The sequence below is a fragment of the Chaetodon auriga genome, chromosome 10 (assembly GCF_051107435.1).
Source record: "Chaetodon auriga isolate fChaAug3 chromosome 10, fChaAug3.hap1, whole genome shotgun sequence".
Classification (NCBI taxonomy): Eukaryota; Metazoa; Chordata; class Actinopteri; order Chaetodontiformes; family Chaetodontidae; genus Chaetodon; species Chaetodon auriga.
This window is the reverse complement of record NC_135083.1, coordinates 4391739-4418068: the sequence shown is the minus strand read 5'-3', so window position 1 is coordinate 4418068 and position 26330 is coordinate 4391739. Positions and strand designations below refer to the sequence as shown.

Below are 26330 nucleotides of genomic sequence, written 5' to 3'. Positions count from 1 at the left end.
ATTTCCAGAATTTCCACACATTTCTTTAACGTTTGAAAATCTTCTTCTTCTTCTTCTTCTTCTTCTTCTTCTTTTTTTTTTTTTTTTTCTTTAACAGATTTTAGGAAAAACGACTTTTTTATTTTGATTAACTTTATTTTGCTTTTAGCCTCAGGTTTCATTCACAAACTTAAATTTCTTAGAAGAAAACTTTTCATATTTTCTGTTTTTGTAAATGTCAAAATTTATGAAAATTATTTCTCTTTCTGTCAAAGGGAGGTTAAAACTGTGCAGCGCAGCCCTGGACCCGATCCACATCCCGGGTGTGATGTGACGCACGGTGTCTGCTGCTGTGGCTGTGGGTGTGAAACAGTTACTGCGTCAGGTGGAGGAGGGCTTTCTTCACTGTGCGCACTTCACCTGCCTTCCTCAAGAGGCAGAGTGTGCTCCATCAGCAGAGCCGCCTCAGACACCTGCTCACCTCAGACGCAAACACTCCCCAGCCTTGTCTTATTACATTACATAATATCGACAAGCCACGATGGTGAGTACGATTTTAATGTCGTTTCTGATCATTTACCTCCAGATTTCATGCTTTGAGACTCTAATGTCATAGGTAATATTAAAAAAAGGAAGGGGAGGAAAGTAGGTCGCGCTTGTGAGATTTCTCTCTATGTTCACCTTCTTCTCTCTTGCATGTTCTGCAGCTCGTTATCACCAGACGTTGTTTCATTATTAATATTTCTGCTGTAAGACTTGCTGGTTTTCACGGAGTCTACAGGAATGCATTCCTGCACGACAAACGCCTAATCCTCTTCCCACATAACCTTTCTAAATCAGCTTAGATAGCATCACTTGACCGCTGGTTTCACGCTACTTAACGGGTTTGTCAGCTTGGTTTTCTGGCTGTTTGTGCAGCTTTTATTTACATTTATATTACGTCGATTCACGTCTCTTTGTTCTCAAGACCATTTTATGTGAAATGATGACGACTCCCGCTATCTATCCCAGATTCACGTGTTACACAAAATGGAGCAACTTAATCATATAATATCTGCATTAAATCAGTACTATAATAAAATAAAATGAATGAGAAATTGGCTCGTCTCCGTGAGGATGTGTCTTTTTAAAGAGACAGCGCACTGCAAAATGTCTGACCTAGATAATCCTCTCTACAGTAATCCCATGCAAAACAGACTCAGTCTTATGTCGCAGCAGAAATGTCTCCTGTGCAGCGTCGCAGTCAGACAAGCCACAGAAAAAGACCACTGTTGCAGCCATGAATGATTTTCATGCAGCGGGGATAAGTGGAAGTGTTTTGCAGTTCATTTAATAAAAAAAAACACTTATTTTGGAGAATTTGGCATCCATGTTTGAAAGAGCCCATTGTTTTAAATCTGGCCCTGTTTCATTCCTCCATTTGATTAGGAGCAGTAGTGGAAAATGTGTTTCCTTTGTCAGATTCAGCTCCTGTAATCCAAATCTTCTTTGTCTGCACCCTAGCGTGAGTGTATCTCCATCCACGTGGGTCAGGCTGGTGTGCAGATTGGCAATGCCTGCTGGGAGCTTTACTGCCTGGAACATGGGATCCAGCCGGATGGACAGATGCCCAGTGACAAGGCCATCGGTGGAGGAGACGATTCCTTCAACACCTTCTTCAGTGAGACTGGAGCTGGAAAGCACGTCCCCAGAGCTGTTTTTGTGGACCTGGAGCCCACTGTTATCGGTAAACTCTCATTAAATATAGATAGATGCATTTCTCATGAGTTAATTTGGTCAAACCCTCAAGTGATTTGTGATTCAACCTGTCTCCTCAGATGAGGTGCGCACTGGGACCTACCGCCAGCTGTTCCACCCCGAGCAGCTGATCACTGGGAAGGAGGATGCTGCCAACAACTACGCCCGTGGACACTACACCATCGGCAAAGAGATCATCGACCTGGTGCTGGACAGGATCCGCAAACTGGTGCGTACAGTCAGAGCAGATTTTGTTCCAGAATATGAGATGAAAAGCCAGAATGTATCTGATATGTGACCATTGTCTCTCCCTCTCTGTCCTCAGGCTGACCAGTGCACTGGCCTTCAGGGCTTCCTGGTTTTCCACAGCTTCGGAGGTGGCACCGGCTCTGGTTTCACCTCCCTGCTGATGGAGCGTCTGTCTGTGGATTACGGTAAGAAGTCCAAGCTGGAGTTCTCCATCTACCCAGCTCCACAGGTGTCCACCGCTGTGGTGGAGCCCTACAACTCCATCCTGACCACCCACACCACCCTGGAGCACTCTGACTGCGCCTTCATGGTGGACAACGAGGCCATCTACGATATCTGCCGCAGGAATCTCGACATCGAGCGTCCCACTTACACCAACCTGAACAGGCTGATCAGTCAGATTGTGTCCTCCATCACTGCATCCCTTCGTTTCGATGGTGCCCTCAATGTTGATCTGACAGAGTTCCAGACCAACTTGGTGCCATATCCCCGTATCCACTTCCCTCTGGCCACCTACGCCCCCGTCATCTCTGCTGAGAAGGCTTACCATGAGCAGCTCTCTGTGGCTGAGATCACCAACGCCTGCTTCGAACCAGCCAATCAGATGGTGAAATGCGACCCTCGCCACGGCAAGTACATGGCTTGTTGCCTGCTGTATCGTGGTGATGTGGTGCCCAAAGATGTGAATGCTGCCATTGCCACCATCAAGACCAAGCGCTCCATCCAGTTTGTGGACTGGTGCCCCACTGGTTTCAAGGTCGGCATCAACTACCAGCCGCCCACTGTCGTTCCTGGTGGAGACCTGGCCAAGGTCCAGAGGGCCGTGTGCATGCTGAGCAACACCACTGCTATTGCAGAGGCCTGGGCTCGCCTTGACCACAAGTTCGATCTGATGTACGCTAAGCGTGCCTTTGTTCACTGGTATGTGGGTGAGGGGATGGAGGAGGGAGAGTTCTCTGAGGCCAGAGAGGATATGGCAGCTCTGGAGAAGGATTATGAGGAGGTTGGAGTCGACTCCATTGAGGGCGAGGGAGAGGAGGAAGGAGAGGAGTATTAGAGGATACATAAAGGTGTTAGACAGGAGAAAAATATTTAACTTTGTTCTTAAGTACATTTCAAACACAAATGTTTGTCTATTAAGTACCAGTGTGACTTCAGAGAAAACATCACAACAAGTGAATTTTGCTCTGTCCTAAATAAAACTTCCGTAACATGAAGTCGTGTGTTTTTTACTAAACCTCTGACAAATCATGAATGATCTTATTGTGTAGATCACCAACCAAAATACATCTAAAACCACTTCACTCAGAGACATAAAATCAGACACAGGAGGAACAATCCATTCAAAGCTTTTTCAGACAGACCCTTTAATTCTGAAACAGCAGAAAAATCTACATATATCCAAAATATTTCTCACCATCTTTAGTATGAAAACACTCCATATATTGTATCCCTAACTGACCTCATGATTATTTTTATTTATGATGCCACAATTGTAGGCTTAATGTGACTAGTTTTAATAACGGCTGTCACTCTATTTTAAATCATGGATTTGGCATATTAGTTTTTAATAATTCACCGTAATATAATTGGCGTGATATCTAATCTGCCAACAAACACACACCAGTAAGCCCTAACAACGGCTCTGAGCAAGTGCAAACATGGACATAAAGTGCAAAGCACAGGAACAAAAACAAAACAAAGTCTCATCCTGAAGGTCAGTAAATCTGCAGGATCCATGCTTTCCACAGTCATCACTGAGACAACATGTAGTAACATGTCGGGGAGGTTTTACATGCATTATGTCGTGCAGAACGATGAGTAAATGTTTGTTGGGCTCTTACAACCTCACACAGACACCCACTGGCAAGCTGTTTATTACTGACAGTTTGATGGACGTACGAGCTGTTTAAAGCTGCATGTTACCTGTGAATAAGTGAAGCTTAATGTCGCCCTACACAGTAGGTTCTGATGAGTACAGTGTGTACTTTTACTCTAATGTAAAATATCTGCATTGGCCTTCACTTTTATCTAAAGCTTTATCTAAACCTTCTCCGCAGACCAATTTTAAGAGGGAACAACTACTGTACGAGTGTGGGGTCGTTCCTAAAAAATATCTACAAGTGCAGTAAAGCTTGTAAAGGAAAATATCAACTCCTATGACAGAAACACTGGACGTGTCCATCGGTACCTCGGATTTTTGGGCAGCAGCCTCACCAGCCAAGCAGATGGTGAAATGGGACCCTCATACCTCAAAGACCGGTTTCGCTCTGCATAAACAGCCACTGACAGCGCTTTGTTTTCACCCCTGCTCATGCTGTAGGGATGCTGAGTCTGTGAGAACACATCCTGGGAAATTCATTTGAGCAGCAGTGGTTTAAGGTGCATCGGGAAATCCAAAGAGGTGATTTAGACAATTTGGTAATTAACAATAATTGGTCGACACTGACAGTCACAGATGATGTAGGTTAGTGAAAGAGTGCAGCCTCAGTGGGGTAATAGCCATTAGATGTAAAGGCTAACACTATAAATATTACAAATATAGACGCCTGGCTGAAAATCAAAGCAAGTTTTAACTCTAGGCTCACAGTCTCTCTTTAACTACATATCTGAATGAGGGATCTATGCAGACAGGATGCAGGCCTGACGCTGCTCCCGCCCATACAGGAGGAAGCCCACAGCGGTGCGCAGGTCCTCCAGGTCCAGATTCGACAGGAAGCTCCTCTGAAGCTCCGCCTCCACCGTGTTCCCACTGGGTCCACCGCAGCCCCTCAGGAGAACCACGGCAGACTGGCACAGCAGCCAATCAACCATCTTCCTCATGCCAACGCTGTCCTGGTTGGCCAGGGCTTTCCATCCCCACAGGCTAAGATGCAGCATGTTAGCTGCCACACGGGCACTGGGGCGCTGCAGAGTAACAATAACACACATGAGCACTGGGGCGTCAAACAGTTAGTTAATTGTTAAGTTCCCAGACTGCTGCTACATACACAGACAGAACAACTGAGCAATTATTAAATGTGCCCACACCTGAGTGCAAAATGATGTGTAATGTGAAAGGAGGTGGTGGTAGTGACTTATCACCCGATACGTTCACGTCTATTCAGAGCGTGTTCTCACCTTTCAGCAGCATCAGTGCACAGTAACACGATACATTTAGAGAACAGGGTTTTAGTGTTACTTCTAGCTTCTAACTTTGAATTTCCTGTTTTATCTGTCCCATCAAATAAATGCAAATGTTGCTCCATGTCTGCTGGATGTATAAATAAGCAACATAATAAGATGATAACATGCTAATGTTGTGTTCACAGCTTGCTGAATTGTCCCTGTGGGCAAAGGAAGTAAAGATAATGCAGGTTTAAGTTATTCTTATAGCTAGTGAGAGTGATTTAACGGCACACAAAACTGGTTTAACTTCTGATTTTCAGTCAATATCAGTCAGTAACTGAGCACACAGCATCCCTGACAAACCCTCCACAGGCCCTGCTGTACCTTGCTTGGGTTCCTCCTGAGGAGCAATCGGATCAAGTACTGCACATCGGCTGGAACGCTGGAGGGCAGAGGAGGAAGCTGCTTCTCCTGGTAGCTCCTGCTCTCCAGTCCCACTGCTCCATAGAACGGGTTATGCTGGCCGAATATCTCATAGGAGATGGCACCCACAGCCCAGGCGTCCGCCTTGCTGTAGTCAATCACCACATGACGGCCTGGAACCGCAGTGGTCACCTTTGGGCGGACACATCATGAAGATGACAGTGATTACACAAAGTCTTCTTTTACTGTCTACAAATGATGAAGCTCTGCTTCACCATTAAGATTTGAACAAGCTCAAGTTGTTTAAGGGACAGTTCAGCAGTTGCTGGACAGCTCTTTTAACATAAATGAAGAACTACTTAAGCCTACCTCAGGGGCCATGAGGGAGGCATTCCCTCCTCTGCTGACCCACATGCTGTTGAAGGGCAGCTGCAGACTAGAGTCAGTCTGGGCCAGGCAGCAGCCAAAGTCTGTAATCACTAAACGAGGGCAGCCGTCTGTACAAAAATGAAATTTCAATTTTAACATTGAACAGATGGAATCAAATTTCAAACTGTTCTCTTGACGACTAAGTGTTTCTCTGACCAGAGTCAAACTCCAACAGCACGTTGTCAGATTTGAGATCCCTGTGAGCGACGCCCTGTCTGCACAGGTGGTCGACCCCCTCCAGGAGCTGCAGCACCATCAGGGAGCCCTGCCTCCGGCCTGGTGTGGACACCTCCAGGTACTGCCGCAGCGTGCAGGGGTAGCTACAGCACAGAGGACGACAGGAAGCTAGTGCTGCTGAACTGGATGTCTTCAGTTTTCTCATATACACCTCTTAAAGTTAGAATCCGTAAGATTTTCAAGTTTTTGATGCTCTTTATGGTCAGCATCTTTCAGCAATAGTCATTCGGTAGCTTTGATTTATAACGGTGGGGTCTGCTGTTATCACACATGATTGGAGTCTCGTGTATGAGGAATTCACAGGAAACCATGAATGCAATCAATCTCACCTCACTGATTTCAGCCCCACCGTTCACTCTACTGACGCCGTATCAGAGCGATTACGTCACAGTTAATTCAAACTGGACATTTCCCTCTGCTGCTAGTTCACATTAAAACCCTGACTGATGGCAGGTCTTACTTTTTCATGACCAGGAAAAGGGTGCGGTTGTTGCCCAGGCCAGCGGGGTTGAGCCTGACTGGCAGCACATCTGGATACTCTTCCTGGGCACCTGGTAGCAACGGGACGTCTGCTGTGAAAGCCCGGTACACTCTGATCACATTAGGGTGTGCGGACAGTCTTTTGGGCAGGACTCCAAAGTGTCTGAATGCAGAGGGATCACAGTTATTCATGGGCAACTTTCCTGCACCCTGTTCAGGACTGCAGGGTGAGTAAGGCACAATGACAGCACTGGAGGTACTCACCCATCCAGAGTGATTTCCTCTTTTTCCTGCTTGAAGGCCAGAGGACCCGCAGGCACCAGCTCCTGTGACATGGATTTCAATATGGCCTCGCTTGATGACCCCGCCTGCAAACAAATTGCATCAAAAAATACCCACCAGTCCTGATGCGTGGCTGTTTTCCCTCACAGGACTAATACCTAAAACCGTGGGGAAAAGTGTGGAATCGTGTTGAACACCTACCCCAAAGTTCCACATCATCTTGATGGCCAGAGGGAAGGTTTTTAGCGAACAGCACGTCAGAGATCGAGGAGTCTCCTTTTCCTCGTCATCTTCTTTCAGCTGCACCTGAGGGTTGTTACTCTCCTTCGGGGGGGCAAACGAAGCGGCGGCCTCGTACACAGCAGCGTTGGAGCCTTTCCCAATCTGATTCCCAATAATGTAATCCTCCAGTTTATATCCGGAGGCGAAAGGCTTCAGCGAGGTCTGGAATCTTCTCTTGCTGAACACAGCCTGCACATTGTGAGAAATATTTTTTAAGACGCAGAGAAGTAGTTGTGTGCACATCCCATCCTCAGAACACATTCAGGAGGAGATTAAGGAGAAGACTTTCCACACACTGGATTAAAGCTCTTCTTAATGCATGATAACAAGATGTAGAAAACTTAATAACACATTATTCAGGTTAGTCAGGAGTTCTCAAGCCCATCCGACTGTACAATAGTTCAACTGACACTAAGGGAATCCTGAATCAAAGGAAAAGTACTTCTAGATCAGTATAAAAAATTGCTATACGGTACGTGATGCCATATTACTGTGAACACTGTGTTAATGGATTACTGTTTGAGTGCTGTGGCTGGTACAACATAAACACAGATCATTTTAAGCCCTTGATTTCGTAGTTTAACCTTTAACACTGTTTAATATTTGGTAACTTGACCACGTTTTATATGTAAAATAAATGTATGCAAAAAATTAACAGTTAAGTTATGTGTAGTGGAGTAGAAGTAGCAGAAAATCATATAATATATATAATAATGGAAATATTTTTAATATCAATATTCCATTGTTTTACTGTGTTATAATCTTTGTTTTTTTCTATGTCTCTTACTTTTTCTGTCTAAAACAACGTACCTTCCCTGGTGTGGGATTAATAAAGTTTTTATCTTATCTGAAAATGGGAATACTCGAGTTAAGTGCAAATACACGAATACTACCTCAGGGACACAGTTTATGTGGTGATTTCGTACCTGGATCTCCTGACAGGTGGCGGCGCTCTTCCTGTCATCCTCAAGCTGTTGTTCGATGAGTCCCACGCCGAGACCGAAAGCCAAAAACACGGCCCGGTTTCGTGGAGACCCACCGGCGAGCCTTCTCCTGAAGCCGGCGGACTGGAGCTGCGCGGCCAGGCCCTTCAGAGAGGTGCGGTAGTAGCGGTACCGAGACGGCAGGAAAGCCTGAGGCTGAGCGGTGCGGACCGACGGGCCTACACGGAAACGTTCGGCTCGGAGCTTTGCTACCACTCGGCCACCCGATTTGAGGAGACCCAGCTGAAAGACCGACCGGCCCAACTCGAGCCCGCGGCTGATAGCGTGTTTCACAGACATAATTTACCCGGAAAAGTAAATTAGGCTGTTATTTAGTCCGCTTGTGTCGGACAGTCCTCAGCTCTCCCCAGCAAGGACAGTATTATGTCAACAAAACACTGCGCATGCGCGACCTCGATCTCCTTCTATTCAGCTCCCGTACAACGAAGTATTATTCCGTGCAAGCAAAAACTACAATTTAAAATCTAAAGTCACTCAAGTCCCACAGCAGCCAAATCCAAGTTAAGTCCGAGTCGTCAAATTAGGTGAGCCAGCATGTATAAAACATATAAAAATAGGCTGAAGAATGATCTTAAAGCAACTACAAATAACTTTGAGTTATTTTGGCGGCCCCTGTTGACAGAAACGGTAGTGTTTCCCTGACTGAAGACTACATTTCCCATGAGCATTGCTGCATCCTGTCATAAAGGCGTTGATCTGACTTGCGTATCCATCTGTTCTGGAAGCAAGTGAAAGAAAGATGTAAGTTATCTTTAAGGGGCCAAGATTGCTAATTTTTCTTTTTCACACAGCTGTTTGCAGGTTATGCATTTTTGTGGCTTTGTAAGATTAATGACTGTAATATAATGAAGGTGAAATAAACTAAGCTTTGTTTAAGCACTGTTCATGCACCTACGGTTGCAAGAAAGTCCACAGCTAACATATTCACTTGCTTGGTAATAGTGATTACAATGAGAAACCTAAAGTTATCAATGTTCTGTCTTCATAATAATATGCCATTAGCAAGACATAGCTCAGTGACAGGGCAAATATAAAATGTTTCATCATAAGCCAGCTGTATCACATTAAATTCTCCCGAACGATCCTCCTAAATCCTACACATTGGACCTTTAAACAATTCGTAATGGCTAATTACTCAGCTGTACTCTTAAGTCTTATTATTTAAAATCCACATCCCACAGTAAAAATACTGTTTTCCAGACTGAACTTAAACATACTCTTAATGAGTCAAAGCATGTGAACTCCTGAATTTTACAACTATATTGGAAAGCTGAGCATGTAAATCCAAAGCTTGGTTATAATTAAATTGTTAATTCTTGTTACTGATTTTAACCATATTGTCTCACTCTACTGATCAATGCAGCTTTAACATCTTTGCTACTACTACAACAATTACTCCTTCCACTAATAATGATGATAATAATAATAATAGGTTTATTTCTTTATCTAATTTTAGATCAATGAATGAATGAAAATCAGTTTTCTTTGAGCACACTTCCTGGGAACCTCATATCTAGACATGATAACTCTATACAGCAAACCTCAACATTATGAAATGAAATAAACTTAGCGTGTTACATGGACATTTAGCACTGTAAACACAAAAAAAGTTATTAGGAATAATTAAAAAAAGGCCATTGTAAATAACGCGGTGAATTGGCTCCTCATCAAGGACTGTGTTCATGGTGAGTTATTGATGATAATCCAGTTGATCCAGTTGACGTAGTTCCTCACTTTGGTGTAGACTCCAGGGAAGTACGGGTTTGCGCAGCTGATACCCCAGGAGACAATGCCCTCAAACTTGCCGTTACAGATAAGGGGGCCACCGGAGTCACCCTGTGGACCACAAGGACCAGTTAGAGATGATCTTTTCAAGTTCGGTCTTGAATGATGTACTAGTTTGTCATATTAGCTATTGAGTATTTAGGTGGTCTTTATCTGTTTTTTTGGGAGATTTAGCACAGATTGTGCACATATTAATAAAGATTGCCATAAATGTGCCAGAGTTAGCCAAAGGGCTGCTTTTAGCCCTGCTAGCGCGTAGTTTTAGGCACGGCAATGCCAGTCGGCCGGTCGGTCCACCAATTTGGTCCAGACTGAAATATCTCATCATCTAGATTTGTCATGAAGTTTTATTCAAACATATTTGTGGTCCTGAGAGGATGAATCCTACTGATTTTGGTGATCCCAGGACTTTTCCTGTAGCATCAAGAAGCTGACATTTTTCTTTTTTTTTAGTGAAATGTCTCAACAACTGGTGGATGAATAGCCATGAAATTTAGTACACATATTCGTGTCCCCCTCGGGATGAACTGTAATCACTTTCACTCAAATTGTATATTTGTCCAATACTTTTAGAACTAACTACCAACACAACAAATTCACGTTAGCATGCTAATGTAACAGTTAGCCCATAGCACTGCTGTATATAAGTACAGCTTCACACAGCTGTGAGCTGAAGACTCTGAAGTCCCAGGACAGATGTTACAGCAGTCACTGTTAAAAAGAATATAGGACAGGCCGACACACAAGCAGAGCAATAATAATAAAAAAAAAAAAGCTGACGTTAGTAATGATAACATGCAGTGCACAGGATACATTGTGCTGCACTGTCGGGCACTAATTAAAGCATGCAACGCAGAAACATACAATGCACAGCATGCAGAGCAATACAAAGGGAATTATTAATTAGAATAAATTAATATGCAATGTACAAAACAACTTTATGCAACCTTGTTAGCTAGGTCTACTCATTAAGCTATTCGAGGTATCTGTACCTGGCAGGAGTCTTTGCCCCCCAGCCGAGATCCAGCGCACAGCATGTTTGAAGTGATCTTCCCCCAGTAGTAATAACTGCAGTAAGGTACTATTCTGACGTCCACAGCACGCAGCACAGGGGAGAGGTAGTAACTGTAAATCTGTGTCACCCCCCAGCCGCTCACTGTGCAGACATCATAGAAGAGTGGAGGGGACCTGTCATCCGGCAGAGCGGCTGGTTGGACGTAGGCATTCAGCTTTGCCGGCCTGCTCAGCTGTAAGACAAAGCGGGAGTTACAGCTGCACAGCTTAGATGTGTTAAACGTCATCCTTTAACAAGAAGATGAACACGAGGTGTGTGTGTGTGTGTGTGTCAAGAGCTCCATGTATCATATCAGGCTGCTGCCGTTCTGCCTACCTTGATGAGCATGATGTCATTGTTGTATGTCTTGTAGCTATAGTTGTGGACAAATATCTTTGAGACATTGAAGACCTGTTCAAAGCCTTCTGCGTTCTCCAGGCTGTGTTCACTCAACACCACTATCATCAGGCTGCTCCTGCCAGACAAAAACAGACACAAGGTGCTTTAGAATTTAGCCTTTAACTGTGAATTACAGGGAAATTTCACATTTCTGCTGTCACAAAAAAAAAACATGTCCTGTCCACATTATACAGCAACAAGTTGAAATATATGTGCAAGAGGTGATTCCAGATTTAGGCCCTTTTGTGCTCAACAGAAGGAAGCAGCTCATTGGGTTAAAGCTGCAACCAGCAACGAACAACAAGAGGGGCAAAGTCACTTCGGCTAGTTTGGTGCAGTCAAAGTCTGCAGCATTTCACTAATCACACCCTCCAATTTGTGCTTGTCCCCAGAGGGTGTTTGGCTTGGCCTGTTCCCAAACATGACCTGATGATCGGCACCCAGACTTACAATGATTGGACCAATCGAATTATATCCATTTTCCTGCTAAGCTCTGCCCCTTGCAAAATTTTCTGGACAATGTATTAATGGATATTTCATGTTTTTTGACCCATACTTCCTTCACTGCTGCTCAAAGCATCAGTTTTTAATCCCTGTAACTGTCAGTACTCACGGTCTCCAGCAGTGGGCAGCAGACACCACCCACTGAGCGGCCACTAAGGTTCCTCCACAGACGTGACTCCTCTTCTCAGTCTGCAGGGACGCCTGATACTTGATGGAGTACGGCGAGACCTCCTGACCCCCGATGATCCTCGCTGCAAACGTCGCTGCAGACAGCAGAGAACAGTGCACTGTGAGGTGTTTTGGTTTGAAAGAAAAGTCAAATTTACTTCATATTTAAGGCTCAAAGGGCCTTATAATATTAATCTGTGGAGGAAAGTAACTGAGAACATTTACTGAGAACATTTACATTTTTAGTACTGTGCTTAAGTACAGTTTTGAGGTACTTGTACTTTACTTGAATATTTCCATTATACTCTCTGAGGTAAATATTGCATTTTTTACTCCACTATGTTTATTTACCAACTTTAGCTACTAGTTACTTGATACAAAACAAAATATATTCAGCAAATAAATAATGATGTAAAATGAAACTTTTATTGATCTGGGAGGGGAAATTTGGCACATACCCAGCAGATAAATGATATGAAGTAGAAGTGATGAACACATTACTGCATTAATGATCATAATACAATGATATATGTATTTATTGCTGATGAAAGTTTGATGCTGATGAAGATCCGAGCACTTCCTCCACCTCAGATCTTAACGCACTACAGACGAGAGGCTGAAGGCCACGTCACCAGAGGTCTGGCATGTCCGTTTCTCCTGATGTGCATACGTCCCTGTTTTCATCCTCATTTCAGCCGACGCTCCGTGAAATTCCCGTTCAACATGCCTCTACCTCTTGACTCTCAGATGACATGCGTTTCTTTTTGCACCCAGGACTTAAAATGTTGGGATTGAGGAACTTACCTGATACTGAGAAAGCCAACAGGAACAGCACAGTCGACGTTTGCAGAGGAGTCATATTTTTACTCATCATCTGTCATGCAGAAACAGAACTTTTAGCAGCTGCTTTGAACAGAATATAATGTGAAAATGTATTTAATTACTCTGTCTTGATGAAATCTTATTATCATGTAAAATGCTATGTCCCAAATTATGGTAGAGACTTTTGTCAACAGGTTCTAAACATGTGACATGTCTCAGTTTAATGCTTACTGTGTTGTTTATGACACCTAAAGGTATTTTGTAGATGAAGGGTTTTTAGATTTTGCTATAAGTTACTGACGTGCAATGAAATAAGGGGAAAAAACTCCCACTCTTCATTTTTTACAAACTGAAATCAATGGCTAAATCTGATTACTGATTGATAAGAATCTATTAATGGACTACAACTCACATAAGTATCAGGGCTTCGCTTAAAACGCTAATGTTTTACTGAATCATGTCATTTCATTTTGATTCATATTAAGGAATATTCTGAAATAATTTAACGTGTATTACACACAATAAGCAGGTAATAGTTTTTGTTGTTCAAACATCATCTTACCCTGAAATCTGGACAGACTCCTGAGTATTAATCACTAATTTTGACTAAAAATGGTGAAAATCACCCTCTGCTTACCTGTAAACCCAAACACAGCAACCTTCAGAGTATCTCCAACTGATGGGACCAATGCTCTCCTGTTGCCTTTTATAGTGAAACTGTATCCTGGTGCAGATCTTTTGTTTAAATTATCTTTTCGTCTGGTTTTGTACTGTGACCATCTCACGCTGACACAATGAAACTGACCTACTACATGACAAAGCTAAAGTGTTCTCTTGCATTATGTTTGTTTCTGAGCTCTAGTTTTCTGCTTGCACCCTGGGATGTGAAGGTATTGGAGATGGAAATGCCTCCACACGGTCGTCATCATCATCATCATCATCATCATCATCATCATCATCAGCAGCAGCAGCAGCAGCAGCAGCAGCAGCAACAAGTTCTGGGCAGAATAAATGTTTTGGAAATTCATGCGTATTTGCATATATCATTTTTTCCTTTTGTTTTAATAAAGGACTGATGAAAACCAGGTAAAAGATGTTATCGCAGTATTAATTTCCCTTTTTAAATTGTTGTAAATTACATACAGGCTCTGCTCTCCCCATCACAATAGGCTACCAACAGCTCAAACGCTATGGTTCTACTGTCCTTCACACCCTGCTTCGTTATAAACATTAGTGCAGAAGTGCACAGCAATATTTTCTGACTATGGCTTCAAAATTTAACATAGCACTGAATATTTTATTGATTTACAAATAGGCTTGATAACACAAGTAATGCAACACTATTATTAAAACACAAATACTACTATTATTAATGCTACTATTAACACAACAAGCCACGTTGTCCATTTGTTCGTGGGGGGACCCGAGGCAGCCCCAGGGCAGGCAGGACATGTAATACTTCTGGTGTGCTCCTCCCATGCACCTCCTCCACAGGGACAGACACATGTCAGGAGGGATCCTGGTCAGAAGCCTGAAGCCCCTCACCTGAGTCCTCTTAAATGGGAGGAGCAGCTGTTCCCTCTTCACCGTGACACTCTGCACGCATCTCCAGCAGAGATAAGGCGAACCAAACCGCCCGAGGCCTGAGGGTGAAGCTCATCCACCCTCGGAGCTAGCTGCTCCAGCTCTTCGTAAATTCACACTCAGCAGAGCCAGCTGTAATTTGATGTTCACTAAGGGAAGATTCACACATCACTAAATTAAACCGCACAAGCGAGCTCTGACAGAGAGAATTGTTGAGGTGCTTCAGATGTTTCCTAGCAACAATACCTTAAAGTCTCACTTAAAATGAGGTGCTGGTTTCTAAGAACTTGGGAAGGACTTCACGTGCAAACTCGAGTAATGATTTATGAACAGCTGATGCGATGCAGTCCAGGCTCCTGAAGAGCTTTTGTCCTTCTTCAGTGAATGGCAGAGAGATGGACGTTGGATTTAAAGATCAGAAGATCAGAAACACACTTTCAGAGCAACAGAGTGTTTCTACATTGTGGTATTACTACTTTTAGTTAAGTAAAAGATTCAAGTTCTTCTTCTACCAATGATATTATTGTTCTGTAATACTGTATAACGTCCCATAACTTCAGATTGAGTAAAATTATCTACTTAAATATAACAGAAGTTCGACTTTGACGGGCTGAACATATCTGTAAACAGTGAGGAATCGCTTAAGGTTTGATCAGGAAGTCGCTGCTGAGTCACTGGAACCATCAGAGAGGTGATACTGGCATCAGTGCCACCCCAGTAAAGACTGTAAACTAAGATTATCTCAGGATCTGCCTGTATCCTCTTGTTACATCTTGTTACAGTCATGAATTAGTTATTTTTTAAGTGTCCTTTGTCTGTCAGTGATTGAAAACAACAGTTTACTTGCAGTCCTCAAGCACATTTTAAAGCACATTGACTCTGATAAGCTTTTTTTATGATCTGTCAAGTCTCACAGATGTAATAAAATCAAATACTGCTGTGCTGATAGGGACTGAAATGCCCCTTAAGTCACTGAAACAAGAAAAACCTGCACAGACGACAATCTGAAAACGAGTGTGTTTAAACCGAGAGGAGATTTTAGGGATTGGAGCGTTTGTGATATACAGAATCATTCCAGCGCCTGACAGATGAATGGGAGAGCTGGCAGCCATGTGCAATGATGACAGCTCTCGGACTGAGGAGTCATGCGGAAAAAAGGCAGCAGTCAGCACTCAGGGGATGTGAGAGCTACCCAGAGCGCAGCTATGGCTATCAGTAGCAGGGAGGGCAGCGGAGAGGGCTATTAGCCAGCCGAGGTCAGGGACTCCACAGAGGGATGGTAGCAGTGATGACACCTGCGTGAGCCGTGCTCCATTTTTAATGACGCCTGGCCCGAGAATAAATGTGGAGCAGCTTGACCTGGTCATGTACAAAAAAAAAGCTTCTGCTGCTTGCTATCAGTCAAAAACCCTCATTAATCCTTCCTGGGGACATCACTGATGGGAGACTGTACAGTGATGAGGAGCTGCAGAGACCCTTCCTGTATCTTCTTTCATTTAGGACGACAGCGGCCCATTTGATCCATATTAACAGCAGCAGTCACAAGGTTGAAAGATGTTAATTACTGGGCGTAGCTGACGGGCCTCCAGCATCACAGGAGCTGTGCGATAACGTGATAAGACTCCGCACGAGCTCCTGACGAGCAGGATGAAGACGGCACAATAAGCACAGCACATGCTTCACCTCTTCTGTGACAGTGGATGGGCCTTCAGGGTGATTACATAAACAATGGCAGAGGTATAGGACAGCCTGAGTGGGTCATGGAGGAGGTGAGACAAGGGGCCGTGCTGTGGAAGCTTCAATTATATATCGGTTGTGGACAAGGAGGTGACCATGGAAACGGAAATAGGAACTATAAGAAACCCGAGAGTGCAGGTGCGATGCCATCCCGTGAAGATTAGAAGAGCAGCACACAGGTGAAGCCTCTCTCTGCGGGTAGACTGCTCTTCTCATTGTCTCACCATGGACCTGCCATATTTATTGCTTTGTATAGTGCTGGAAGTCCTGGCTGCAAACTGTAAGTAAGCCTCTTTATGTTGAATTTACCGTTTGTTTGTGTGTGCATGGAAGGGCTTTAAGTGAAGCCAAGCCTCTGGGTTACAGTGACAGGAAAGCTGGGGTGCAGACTGTGTCGTCCAACCTCCTGAGAAACATATTCACAGTTTTGGGTTCATAAGTTGAATGTGTATGTAAATGGGCTGGATGTGCATCTGATATGTTATGAGCATCCCTTCTATCAATGCTCTAAAAGACCCCTTTTAGCTGTTCTCTGTAGCACTTTCAGTCCTGATGCTCCCTTGAAATGGTCTTTTGATGAAGAAGTGTGACTCAGAGCCACTTTCATCTGAGCTCGCTGAGCATGACTTCTCACTGCTTTAAATCATAAATCACAATAACAGAGTATAAGTGAAAAGGGGAGGCTGGCTTGGATTTTACTTTAAATGACAAGATAAGAATATTTCAGCTGTAAACTGGACAGAGCGTCAGTTTGTTTTGTGATATTTGGAAGACTTATTGAAGCTTCTGTGATGACTTTGTTTACATTTTAAAGTCTAATTTCAAAATCAAAGTCAAATCTCTAATACTGTTTAAAAGCTCTGTAACACGCACATTGTTAGATAGATATCGTTGTGAGATAAAGAGCCTTTGAGATGAAAAGGTCAGTAAAAGTGTGCTTATTCACAAAATGAATTTGAAACCTCTGGAACAACAGATGAAGGCCAACACCCCCTTTTGTGCAAGCCAATTATGGTGCAGAGATAAAATGTGAAAGGAGACTCTGATAAAGGCCTTGAACAGGTCTAGGATCTGGGACAAGGCTGGAGACTGATTAAGTTTTACTAATTTTAGCAAACAGAATAGACTGATTTATGAATCCCTTTTCTCAACTAAAAACAGCACAAAGACAATATATTAAATGTTTGACCTCATCAGCTTCATTGGTTTTTCTAAATATCTGCTTAGTTTGTAAAGCGATTGTCAGGAAACACAGTTTGTTTGCAGATGATCGCGTTCTGTTTTTATGTGTCCATAAAGTCCAAACTCTTTTGGATTCAGGGGTTGAACAGTCGACCTGCCGCAGTTCACAGTTTAGCCGTGCGAACAATAACCAAATTCAACTCAGCTCACATGACACATAATGGAGACCCATTATTCAAGGTTGATTACATAAGTCTTTCTAAGGCACCTTTATGTGTGCCAGTTTATCTCACACACACCCAATCCATCCAGAGTACAGTATACTGTATAGAGTTACCATTTTGCTCTGGACACGCACCACTGCTGCTAATTATAGGACATTCTAGGACAGTAATGAGGAGGTGTTGTTCCGTCCCTGATGGCGTCTCTGTGTTTGAATGGCTCTCATCACGGTGATGTAAACTTTTAGACAAAGAGTTTCAAATGTTTTAGTGTTAATACAGTCAGGGCTGTAGCCAGGATCGTAGGAACACTGAGTCTAAGTGAAACAAAGTTCCTCCAAAGATTTTGGGTTGTTCATCGTTTTTCTTATTCGGCTAACTAATCGGCAAGTTTTATTGTTTTATTGTTGTGTCAAAGTCTGCTCCATAGTACCAGGAAGGAAATTCTCATGGGGTAATACTGACTCTGGCTTAAATGTAAATACTTACAGCCTATAAAACATGTGCATTCAACTGCAGCATTATGTAACGAGCTCCTTGGATTATTAAATCCCCCCAAACTCACAGGAAATGGCAGCTGTAGCCCGGCGAACTCTGCAGGATGCCAGAAATTACGAAAAAAGGCTCAATCACATTTTTACTCATGCATTTATCCTTTTAAAAAGATCATACTCATAAGACATGTTCAAGCTCTCTCGGTCATGGTTAAACCTAGTGCAGATTCTTTACTTTAGTAAAGTAGCAATACTGTGATTTTAAAAAAATACTCCTTTTCGAGTAAAAGTACTGTACTGAAAATATGATTTAACTAAAAAGTATGCAAGTATTGATAAAAAAAAAGTAATGAAGATGTCAGAAATATGGCTGCTGTGAGTGTTATACTGATACTAGATGTGTTCATGTGTAAGAAGTATTTTACTGTTGCAGCAATTACAACTTTTTTTACTGGATAGTTTATTCTTCATCATATTTTATAAGCTCATCATATGTTTTCTATGTAAAAAGTTAATCACTAACTAGAGCTGTCAAATAGCTGAAGTGGGCTGAAAAATACAATATTTCCTTTCAATTGTAGGTGCATGGAAATATAAAGACATTTAAAAAGGAAGTTCTCAAGTAAAAGTACTTGAGTAAAGATAGAATTTAAGTACATCCTTCTCTATTTGCACTAAGGCTCAAACCACCACTTAAAGAGTAGAAATGTGTGTGAAGTGAGTGTGTGCTGCCATGAGACAGATAACGATGGTCAGACTGAGACTCACTGTGAATCAATGCACCTCAGAGATGAGATTGCTTTTCATTGATCTTTTAAGCCAGAAGCGTCTGCGTAATGAAGTCAACTGTTGTTTTCTTGATGTCTTTTATTGTTATGGCTGATGCTGCAGCTGCAGTAATACCGTTCCAACCGTGTTCGCTCTCTGAGGTTTTCCACAGAAACCTTGAGGACTGTCCCACGTGTCCCTCCCTCTAAATCCAGCCTAAGCTCCTCTTTATTTCCCTCTACGTGTCGCAGGTCAGGAGGTGGCACAGGAGCGTATAGTGGGAGGATACGCACCAGTTCCACATTCGATCAAGTACATTGTGTCGATACAGACAACGGAGCGTCAGCACCTCTGCGGGGGCTCCTTGATAAATAAGTACTGGGTAATCACAGCAGCACACTGCGACGTTGGGTGAGCTGATTCTTCTTTTTATTTACGTCTGCTGAGTATAAAAGTTAGTCTCAGGCAGAAGCACGATAAACTCCAGGTCACAGTGTACCGTGCACCTCTGTTCCCTGGTTTACCTTCTTGTAAGGACGTTGTAGGCAGCAATTAAAGGCCTGTTGACATGTGATGACCTCAACTTGACTTCCCTGCCCGTAAATGTGTGTATACAGGACCGCATTAGAAGATCCAGTAATTTCAAGCCGTATCAGATTATGCAAGTTATCAGGCCTGAGAGAAAACGCATGAAAGTGATCCAAGCTCAGCTGTAACAATGGAGCTCTGTGACACTGGAATCTGACGGCTCACTTTCAGACTGGCTCGTAAGGAAGCAATGATTTCAGACAATGTTTGGTGCTTTGTCCAGATATTAGCCTTTTTATTAAATGGCAGATGCTGGATTGTCAGTTTCTGCATGTCAAAACATCACTGGATTAACTAGTGGTCCAGTAATAGTGCTGAGTCATTATTGGTTTCTTATTTATGGATCTATAATCTACTGATTTGCATAAAGGTTTTGTTTTAAACATAATGCCCAGATTCAGCTTTTTAATCTAGAAAACATTGTTAATTTAGATATCTGGCAAACAGCAAAGTGTTGATAGTCGAGCTGCAGGAAATGATGATGATGATGATGAAGAATGCAAAAAAAAAACTCCGGTCTTCTGGATTTTCCCTTTGGCTTTGTGTATCAGGTGTCGTACTCTGTGTAGCTGTTCCTTTGATATTTTACTTTTGTCTCTGCAGGGTGAACAGAATGATGATCGTGGCGGGGGACTACTCTCTGGCCATCTATGAGGGCACAGAACAAGAAATCTTTCCCCAGCTTTTGGTTCCCCACCCTGACTACAACAGCACCACCAACAACAACGACATAATGCTTATTAAGGTACATTTCACAAACTTTTCTCTGTATTTTTACTCCATCTGTGACTGCTTCCTGATCACACTGTCCGCTGCCCCTCCAGCTGAGGGCCCCGGTCTATCTGAACAGCTACGTGTCCATTGCCCTGCTGCCCCGGCACGGCGCCTCGGTCGCGGAGGGCAGAGTGTGTCGAGTGTCAGGCTGGGGATACACCAGCCCCAGCGGCCAGATCCCCGCCACCCTCCGCACTGTCAAGCTCCCCATCGTCTCCACAGAAAAATGCAACAGCAGGGAGTCCTTCGACGGCAAGATCACAGAAAACATGCTCTGTGCTGGGTACAGCGCTGGTGGAAAGGACGCCTGTAAGGTAAGGAGGTGTTTTTACTCAGTGTAAACATTTGTTTTAAATTGAAACGTCTTCCAGTGACAGTCTGAAGAAAAAAAATATATTCATATATTCATATTTATATATACACATATATCAGTTCTTCTTGCCTTTGTAATGTTTACATGTTAAGATGGATTTTTCTGTCATTTCAGCTACAGCTTGTTGTTTTTAGAATGGCACCCGTATTAAAGTCCTTCAGCAGCATGTGTTGAATGATGAGACTGTTTTTTCTTTTTTTTTGCTGCTATCAGCAAATACCATTAAACAGCCAAATACAACATTGACTTTCCCCATTAATTCTGGCTTCTCTGCCCCGTGTGTGGCACAAGGTGCAGTCATTTCCACCTCTGCAAAACCTTTAAAAATGTGTCTCGAACAATGGTGGATAGTAGCATTTTGAATGTATTACTTATACTTGTATTGGAGTATTTTTACATTGTGGTGTAGCTGCTTGCTGCTGAAATACTGTATAGGATCTGAGTATTTCTTCCACCAGTGGTATCAGAGATGTAGTCTTCTTATTTCTTGGAAATTTCTGGCTGTGTAGTTTTTAGAAAATGGAGGACTTCATGCATTTGTTGGTTATTTTCAGGCACACATTAAGCATTTAGTGCAATACTGAGCGTTTACAGCAGTGGAGGTCTGCACAGAGGAATAAGATCTTTCCGTGTTGGTTTTTGTCTTTTCATGCGACCTGTCAGCAATAAGAAAATCTAAAAAATCACCAGATCTGTACTTTAAGCTTCTTGTTCAGTAAACTGTGACTCTCGCTGGAAGTCTGGAGGGATATCAAGTCATCCCGGATGTTTCCTTCTGTCCTGCTGTTTCAGGGCGACTCCGGGGGTCCACTCGTATGTGAGGGCCGGGTCTACGGTGTGGTGTCCTGGGGGAGAGGATGTGCTGATGCCCAGTTTCCTGGAGTGTACACTGCGGTGTCCAAGTATCGTAGGTGGATAGACAGCACCATATTTAACTACTACAGCAGGTGTAAACAGAATTAGAAATTAGAACTAAAATAATAAACAAAAAAACACTCAGTGGAGACTTTGTTTTAATTTCATGTCTTTGATTTAATAAATGTTCTTTTTTGCCATTTCTGCACATTTTATTATATGTTAAAGAAATAGTTTGACATTTTTGGGAAATGCGCTTATTAGCTTTCTTGCCAAGAGTTAGAAGTGAGGATTGATGTCTGTACGCCAAATATGAAGCTACAGGTAGTAGCCAATTAGCTTAGCAGTTAGCTTATCTTAGCATGAAGACTGGAAACAGGTGGAACAGCTCTGCCTGATGGTAACAAAACCCACCCACCAACATCACTAAAAAAAAACTGTTATTATTCGTACAAAAAGCAAAGTGTGACAAATGAATGGACTATTTTTTGTTGCTAAGCTAATTTTCCACATTCCAGCTTCATATTGAGCAGATACATGAACTGCTTGGGTATTGATCTTCTCATCTTTCTCTCAGCAAGAATGCAAATAAGTGCATTTCGCAAAATGACCAAGTATTCCTTCATGTCTGTTGTTGATCTGTTGAAAGCATTTCAAAAAAACAAAGCAAGTGACGGATAATCCACCAACAGTCCTCTGGTTAAAGAAAAAGGACATGCTGACCACTTTTCCACAACATCAAGAAAGAGGTGCCATATCGCTGCCCAGAGTCAGTGCTTTCAGAGCCTCACAGAGATCCATTTGAAATGCTGTAGATAAGTGCAAGTAAAGCGGGTCTAACTGGTGCTACAACTACATCAGATATCACATGAATATTCAATGCTCATGCACAGGAGATTGAAACAATAGCAGCAATATAATGCAATCCAATGCAGAAGCTCTGCAAAAAACACCCCCTTTGTGACACTTGCAATGCTCAGTCTCGTTAAGACTGGAACTAAAATGATTAGAAAAAACAACTATGTTGATCACTGACTCAACTCAAGTAATTTTTCAAGCAAAACATTTGATGATCACAGTTTTTCAAATATGGGGATTTGCTCGTTTTCCTTGTCTTATATTGTCATAAAGTGAATATGTTTGGGTTTGACGCTGCTGTTCAGACAAAAAAGCAGTTTGAAGATGTCGAGGTTGAACTTTAGAAATTCAGGGTGGGCATTCGTAACTATATTCTGATGTAACAATTAATTAAATAAGAAAACATTGTAAAATGAATTGATTATGACAGTAATCATTCGTTGCAGAGCAGGAAAGTTTTGATCAGACTCCAGGTTTGTTTGTGGATTTGCTGCACTGTACGGGCTAAAACAAACATCCAGTGGTAAAATTCATGCTTTTGATCAGCTTTATTAATATTGAATGCAGGTGTAAAAGCTTCACGATTGGATCAATTTATTCCTTACAGATTTAGTCAATTTGAGACCATTAATGCAAACAGAATTTCTGTCAATCTAAATGTGAATCTCAGTTGCAATGATTAGTAATCTAAATAATGTGTGTGTCTGTGGGGGCATGTGTGTGTGTGTGGACGTATATTACACATGTTGGACATTCGGACTGGGTCGCACAACTTCAAAGGGCTGTTTGAAGGTTAAGACTTGGTTTTAAGGGTCAGGGTAGAGTTAGGTTTAGGTTACTGTTAGGGTGTGTGTGTGTGTGTGTGTGTGTGTGTGTGTGTGTGTGTGTGTGTGTCTAGAGGAAGACCTTTGTGAGCATATCAAATCAATGATTACTGCCAATTTCACGTGGTTTATTTATGGACTAGTGGTGTTATGAACCTGGCACTGTGCATACATAAAGCACCTTTAGGTGTGAGTGTTGAGCTAATGCATGAAATTAGGTAAGAAAGAAGAGTTAGATTGAAACTGTGAGTGTGTTATACAACAATGACAGGAAGTGGAGTGCTTTCTTGTTTTATACACTTTAATAAAGTACTGATCATCCCACTCTCTGGCTGCCTTCTTCATTTGCAGCACAGGCTCTGCTCCTGAGTGGAGACTTTTAACAATGGATTACACAAGCTGTTTGGATAGATAACCCGCAAAGTCCTCTTCATGCTGTCTCATTTATACAACAAGTCGGTAAAGCCATTACAGGGGGACAATTAATAAGTCAGTGCGCTGATTAATTTTTAAAAACTACAGCGATCCCTTTTGGTGTAGGGTGTAAGTCTTGGATGCTTGTCACCACGCAGCCTTTCTGAAACAGCTGATGAACGATCCTAAAACTGGACTACCTTCATGAAATATGCATGAGCCAGTCGTCCCTCCGAGGAATCTGTGTAATGGCTCTGAGGCATCGCTGCCTCAGCCAGCAGTGATTCCTATAAAAGATGAGTGGTGGCTGCACCAGGTGAAATCAGTACAGACTGCGTCACACCTGATAGGTGTAGGTGTATCACAACAGAATGAATAGTTGATGACCTACTTTAGAGGCATCTCTGGTTTCCCTGCTCAGCCCTGTTTGCTCTGTGATGATGGGTGTGTCAGCGTCCCATGTGATTGATGGATTTCAGGGTTTTTATTCTTCTGATTGTACAGGCTTTGTTACATAAAGACCGATTCCTATTGTTCTGGTTTGAGACGGCCTCTTCAGGGGGCGTTAGAGCACATCGGCTCACATGGTTAATGCAGGGTCCTCTATAGGCTCACAAAAGGAAGTGTCCCTCTCTGGGGGTTGCTTTGACATACAGATTGAGACCATTCCCCCGGACAAAACATGTTTTACAGTCATAGCGGCTTCTTTTGCCAAAACTAGGCCACCAGAATCTTATATTTTCCCGTATATGTTATTCCTTTAACACAAAACAAACCTGTACTGCACACGCTTATCTCAAACTATGTGAGAGGGTTTGTGAAACATATGACACTTGACATTGCTTTAATTAATAAGAGGTCATAAGCTAAAAAGTTTAATACAAGTCATTGTATTTTATAAGCTTGTCTTCTGTGCTTTTAGATACGATCTTGATCTGAAAAGTAAGTACAATGCACAGTATTCCCTCAGAAATGCAGTGGAGGAGAAGTTTAAAGTCAATTATGTTGGAAATGCTCAAGTGAAGCACATGTAACTCTGAAAATGTACTAATTACTTTGCAGCCCAACGTTTAAGCATCTCCTAGCGCCTGCTGAATCCCCCTGTTGACGAGGAACATCTGTTTTGATATTCAGGCACCTTTTTGAAGATGAAAGCTGAGCTAACAGATGAGAAAAACACAAACGGTACAAAGAACGTCACAACAAAAAGTAGTGGCTGCTGAAAGAAGATGAAAATGCACATGACTTTTTTGGACCACCAGGGGGCATGTGATCATTACAGCATGAGGAGCAGAAAAACAACAGATGAGGTGCAGGCCTGCTGGCACTTCTTCCTCTTTGATTACGAGGAGCCCTTCGTCTGAAGTGTTGTGTCTGCGCATGAAAACGTTACATCATGCTTTTGAATTGAAATGATTATGAACGTACAAAAATATCATGAAGGTGTTTTGGCTCTGCTGGAGAGGCTTCATTAGAGGAAGAAAGAGAGAGGAGGAAGAGGAAGAGGAAGAGGAGTGCCGCATGGAGCTGCAAATCACACAATAAAGCCAGCTTTAAAAAACACGTGAAGCAACACCTGACAGCCCGTCAGTCCTTTTATAAGTCCTTCTTTTTTGCATAGAAATATCAACATGTACATGAATACGCTGTAAGATGTCATTTTGTGCATGCAGCTCTTGTGAATTTAGTGCGTATTTATGTATATACGTGCATATGAATAGTAATAATAACAGAATAAACTTAATTTGTAGAGCACCTCTCATACGAGAATGTAAATGCTTCACATAAAAAAGACAGAAGGAACATTGAAAATGATTGAAAATTAATGGAAAATAAAACCCACTTCATAGTAATAATAAAAATCAGATTTTTTCTATCATTACTATATTATAATATGAAGAATATCGTTAGTTGTAGTTTTCAGGTTTTATTATCATGTGGTTGTTTTGTCTGTAAGCGTCTTGACGTGTTTTTATGCTTTGTGTGGACTCCAGGAAGACTAAATCCTAAATAGTCCTGAGCACTTATTATAGACGAGGTGCAGAGACTTGGAGGCCAGACAACTGTTCGAGTTCAGAGGGATGCCAGGAAGCTCCGAGGCATGACAGAAGCTGAGATGAAAACGTGACCAGATTATTGTGCGGCCCTCTCTTCAAAACCAAAGAGCCATTCAACTTCGCAAACAGCCTCTTTGTTGCTGTTTCTTCCCTCCTTCCTTCCTTTCTCTCTCTTCTGACCCTGCAGAGATTCAAGCACTCTCTCTCTCTCTCTCTCTCTCTCTCTCTCTCTCTATATATATATATATATATATATATATATATATATATATATATTCACAATTTCCCTCCCTAATTCTTTGACATGGCTTCAGCCAGGAGGCTTTTTCATGAATCTGGGACAACATGCATGTGTAAAATATGCAGAAGATGGAATAATTGGCTCAGAGGCAAAGGCTGAGTTATGACTTCTTCTTTTTTTTAAATTAGAAAGGATAATCATGGCTTGTGCAATTGATTTTGGACAGAGGGGAAAGGCAGAAAATAGTCTCTTTGTGATCCTTTGTCCCATGTTTCACTGTTATACTCTGTAGTCTAGCTTTTTTTTTAAGTTGCTTTTCATAGTAAAAGCCTTCTTGATGGCTCTATTAGAGACCAAAAATAGATGCAGGAGGACAGATCCACAGGATAATGAGTAGGCTGAGTGGCTGAATCAGCCT

General features: G+C 42.4%; 4 protein-coding genes across 4 annotated transcripts; 2 read left to right on the top strand and 2 right to left on the bottom strand.

Annotated features, from left to right (window-relative positions):
• Window positions 1-254: 254 nt before the first annotated feature.
• LOC143326513 (tubulin alpha-1B chain) lies at window positions 255-3182 on the top strand. The gene is made up of 4 exons (XM_076740088.1): window positions 255-523; window positions 1483-1705; window positions 1797-1945; window positions 2042-3182. The coding sequence occupies exons 1-4, from the start codon at window positions 521-523 to the stop codon at window positions 3020-3022; spliced, it is 1356 nt and encodes a 451-aa protein (XP_076596203.1). The 5' UTR covers window positions 255-520; the 3' UTR covers window positions 3023-3182.
• A 130-nt stretch (window positions 3183-3312) lies between these two features.
• pink1 (PTEN induced kinase 1) lies at window positions 3313-8591 on the bottom strand. Its single transcript, XM_076740087.1, has 8 exons — window positions 8133-8591; window positions 7126-7395; window positions 6907-7010; window positions 6623-6805; window positions 6082-6245; window positions 5866-5993; window positions 5458-5688; window positions 3313-4872 (listed from the first exon to the last, which is right to left on the bottom strand). The coding sequence occupies exons 1-8, from the start codon at window positions 8487-8489 to the stop codon at window positions 4588-4590; spliced, it is 1722 nt and encodes a 573-aa protein (XP_076596202.1). The 5' UTR covers window positions 8490-8591; the 3' UTR covers window positions 3313-4587.
• A 1299-nt stretch (window positions 8592-9890) lies between these two features.
• Window positions 9891-12994, bottom strand: LOC143327148 (trypsin). Its single transcript, XM_076741362.1, has 5 exons — window positions 12925-12994; window positions 12062-12215; window positions 11386-11524; window positions 10988-11242; window positions 9891-10046 (listed from the first exon to the last, which is right to left on the bottom strand). Exons 1-5 carry the CDS (start codon window positions 12992-12994, stop codon window positions 9891-9893), a joined length of 774 nt encoding a protein of 257 aa, XP_076597477.1.
• A 3144-nt stretch (window positions 12995-16138) lies between these two features.
• On the top strand, window positions 16139-21717 carry LOC143327176 (trypsin-3). Its single transcript, XM_076741402.1, has 5 exons — window positions 16139-16543; window positions 19180-19339; window positions 20120-20261; window positions 20341-20604; window positions 21456-21717. Exons 1-5 carry the CDS (start codon window positions 16489-16491, stop codon window positions 21624-21626), a joined length of 792 nt encoding a protein of 263 aa, XP_076597517.1. The 5' UTR covers window positions 16139-16488; the 3' UTR covers window positions 21627-21717.
• Window positions 21718-26330: the final 4613 nt, after the last annotated feature.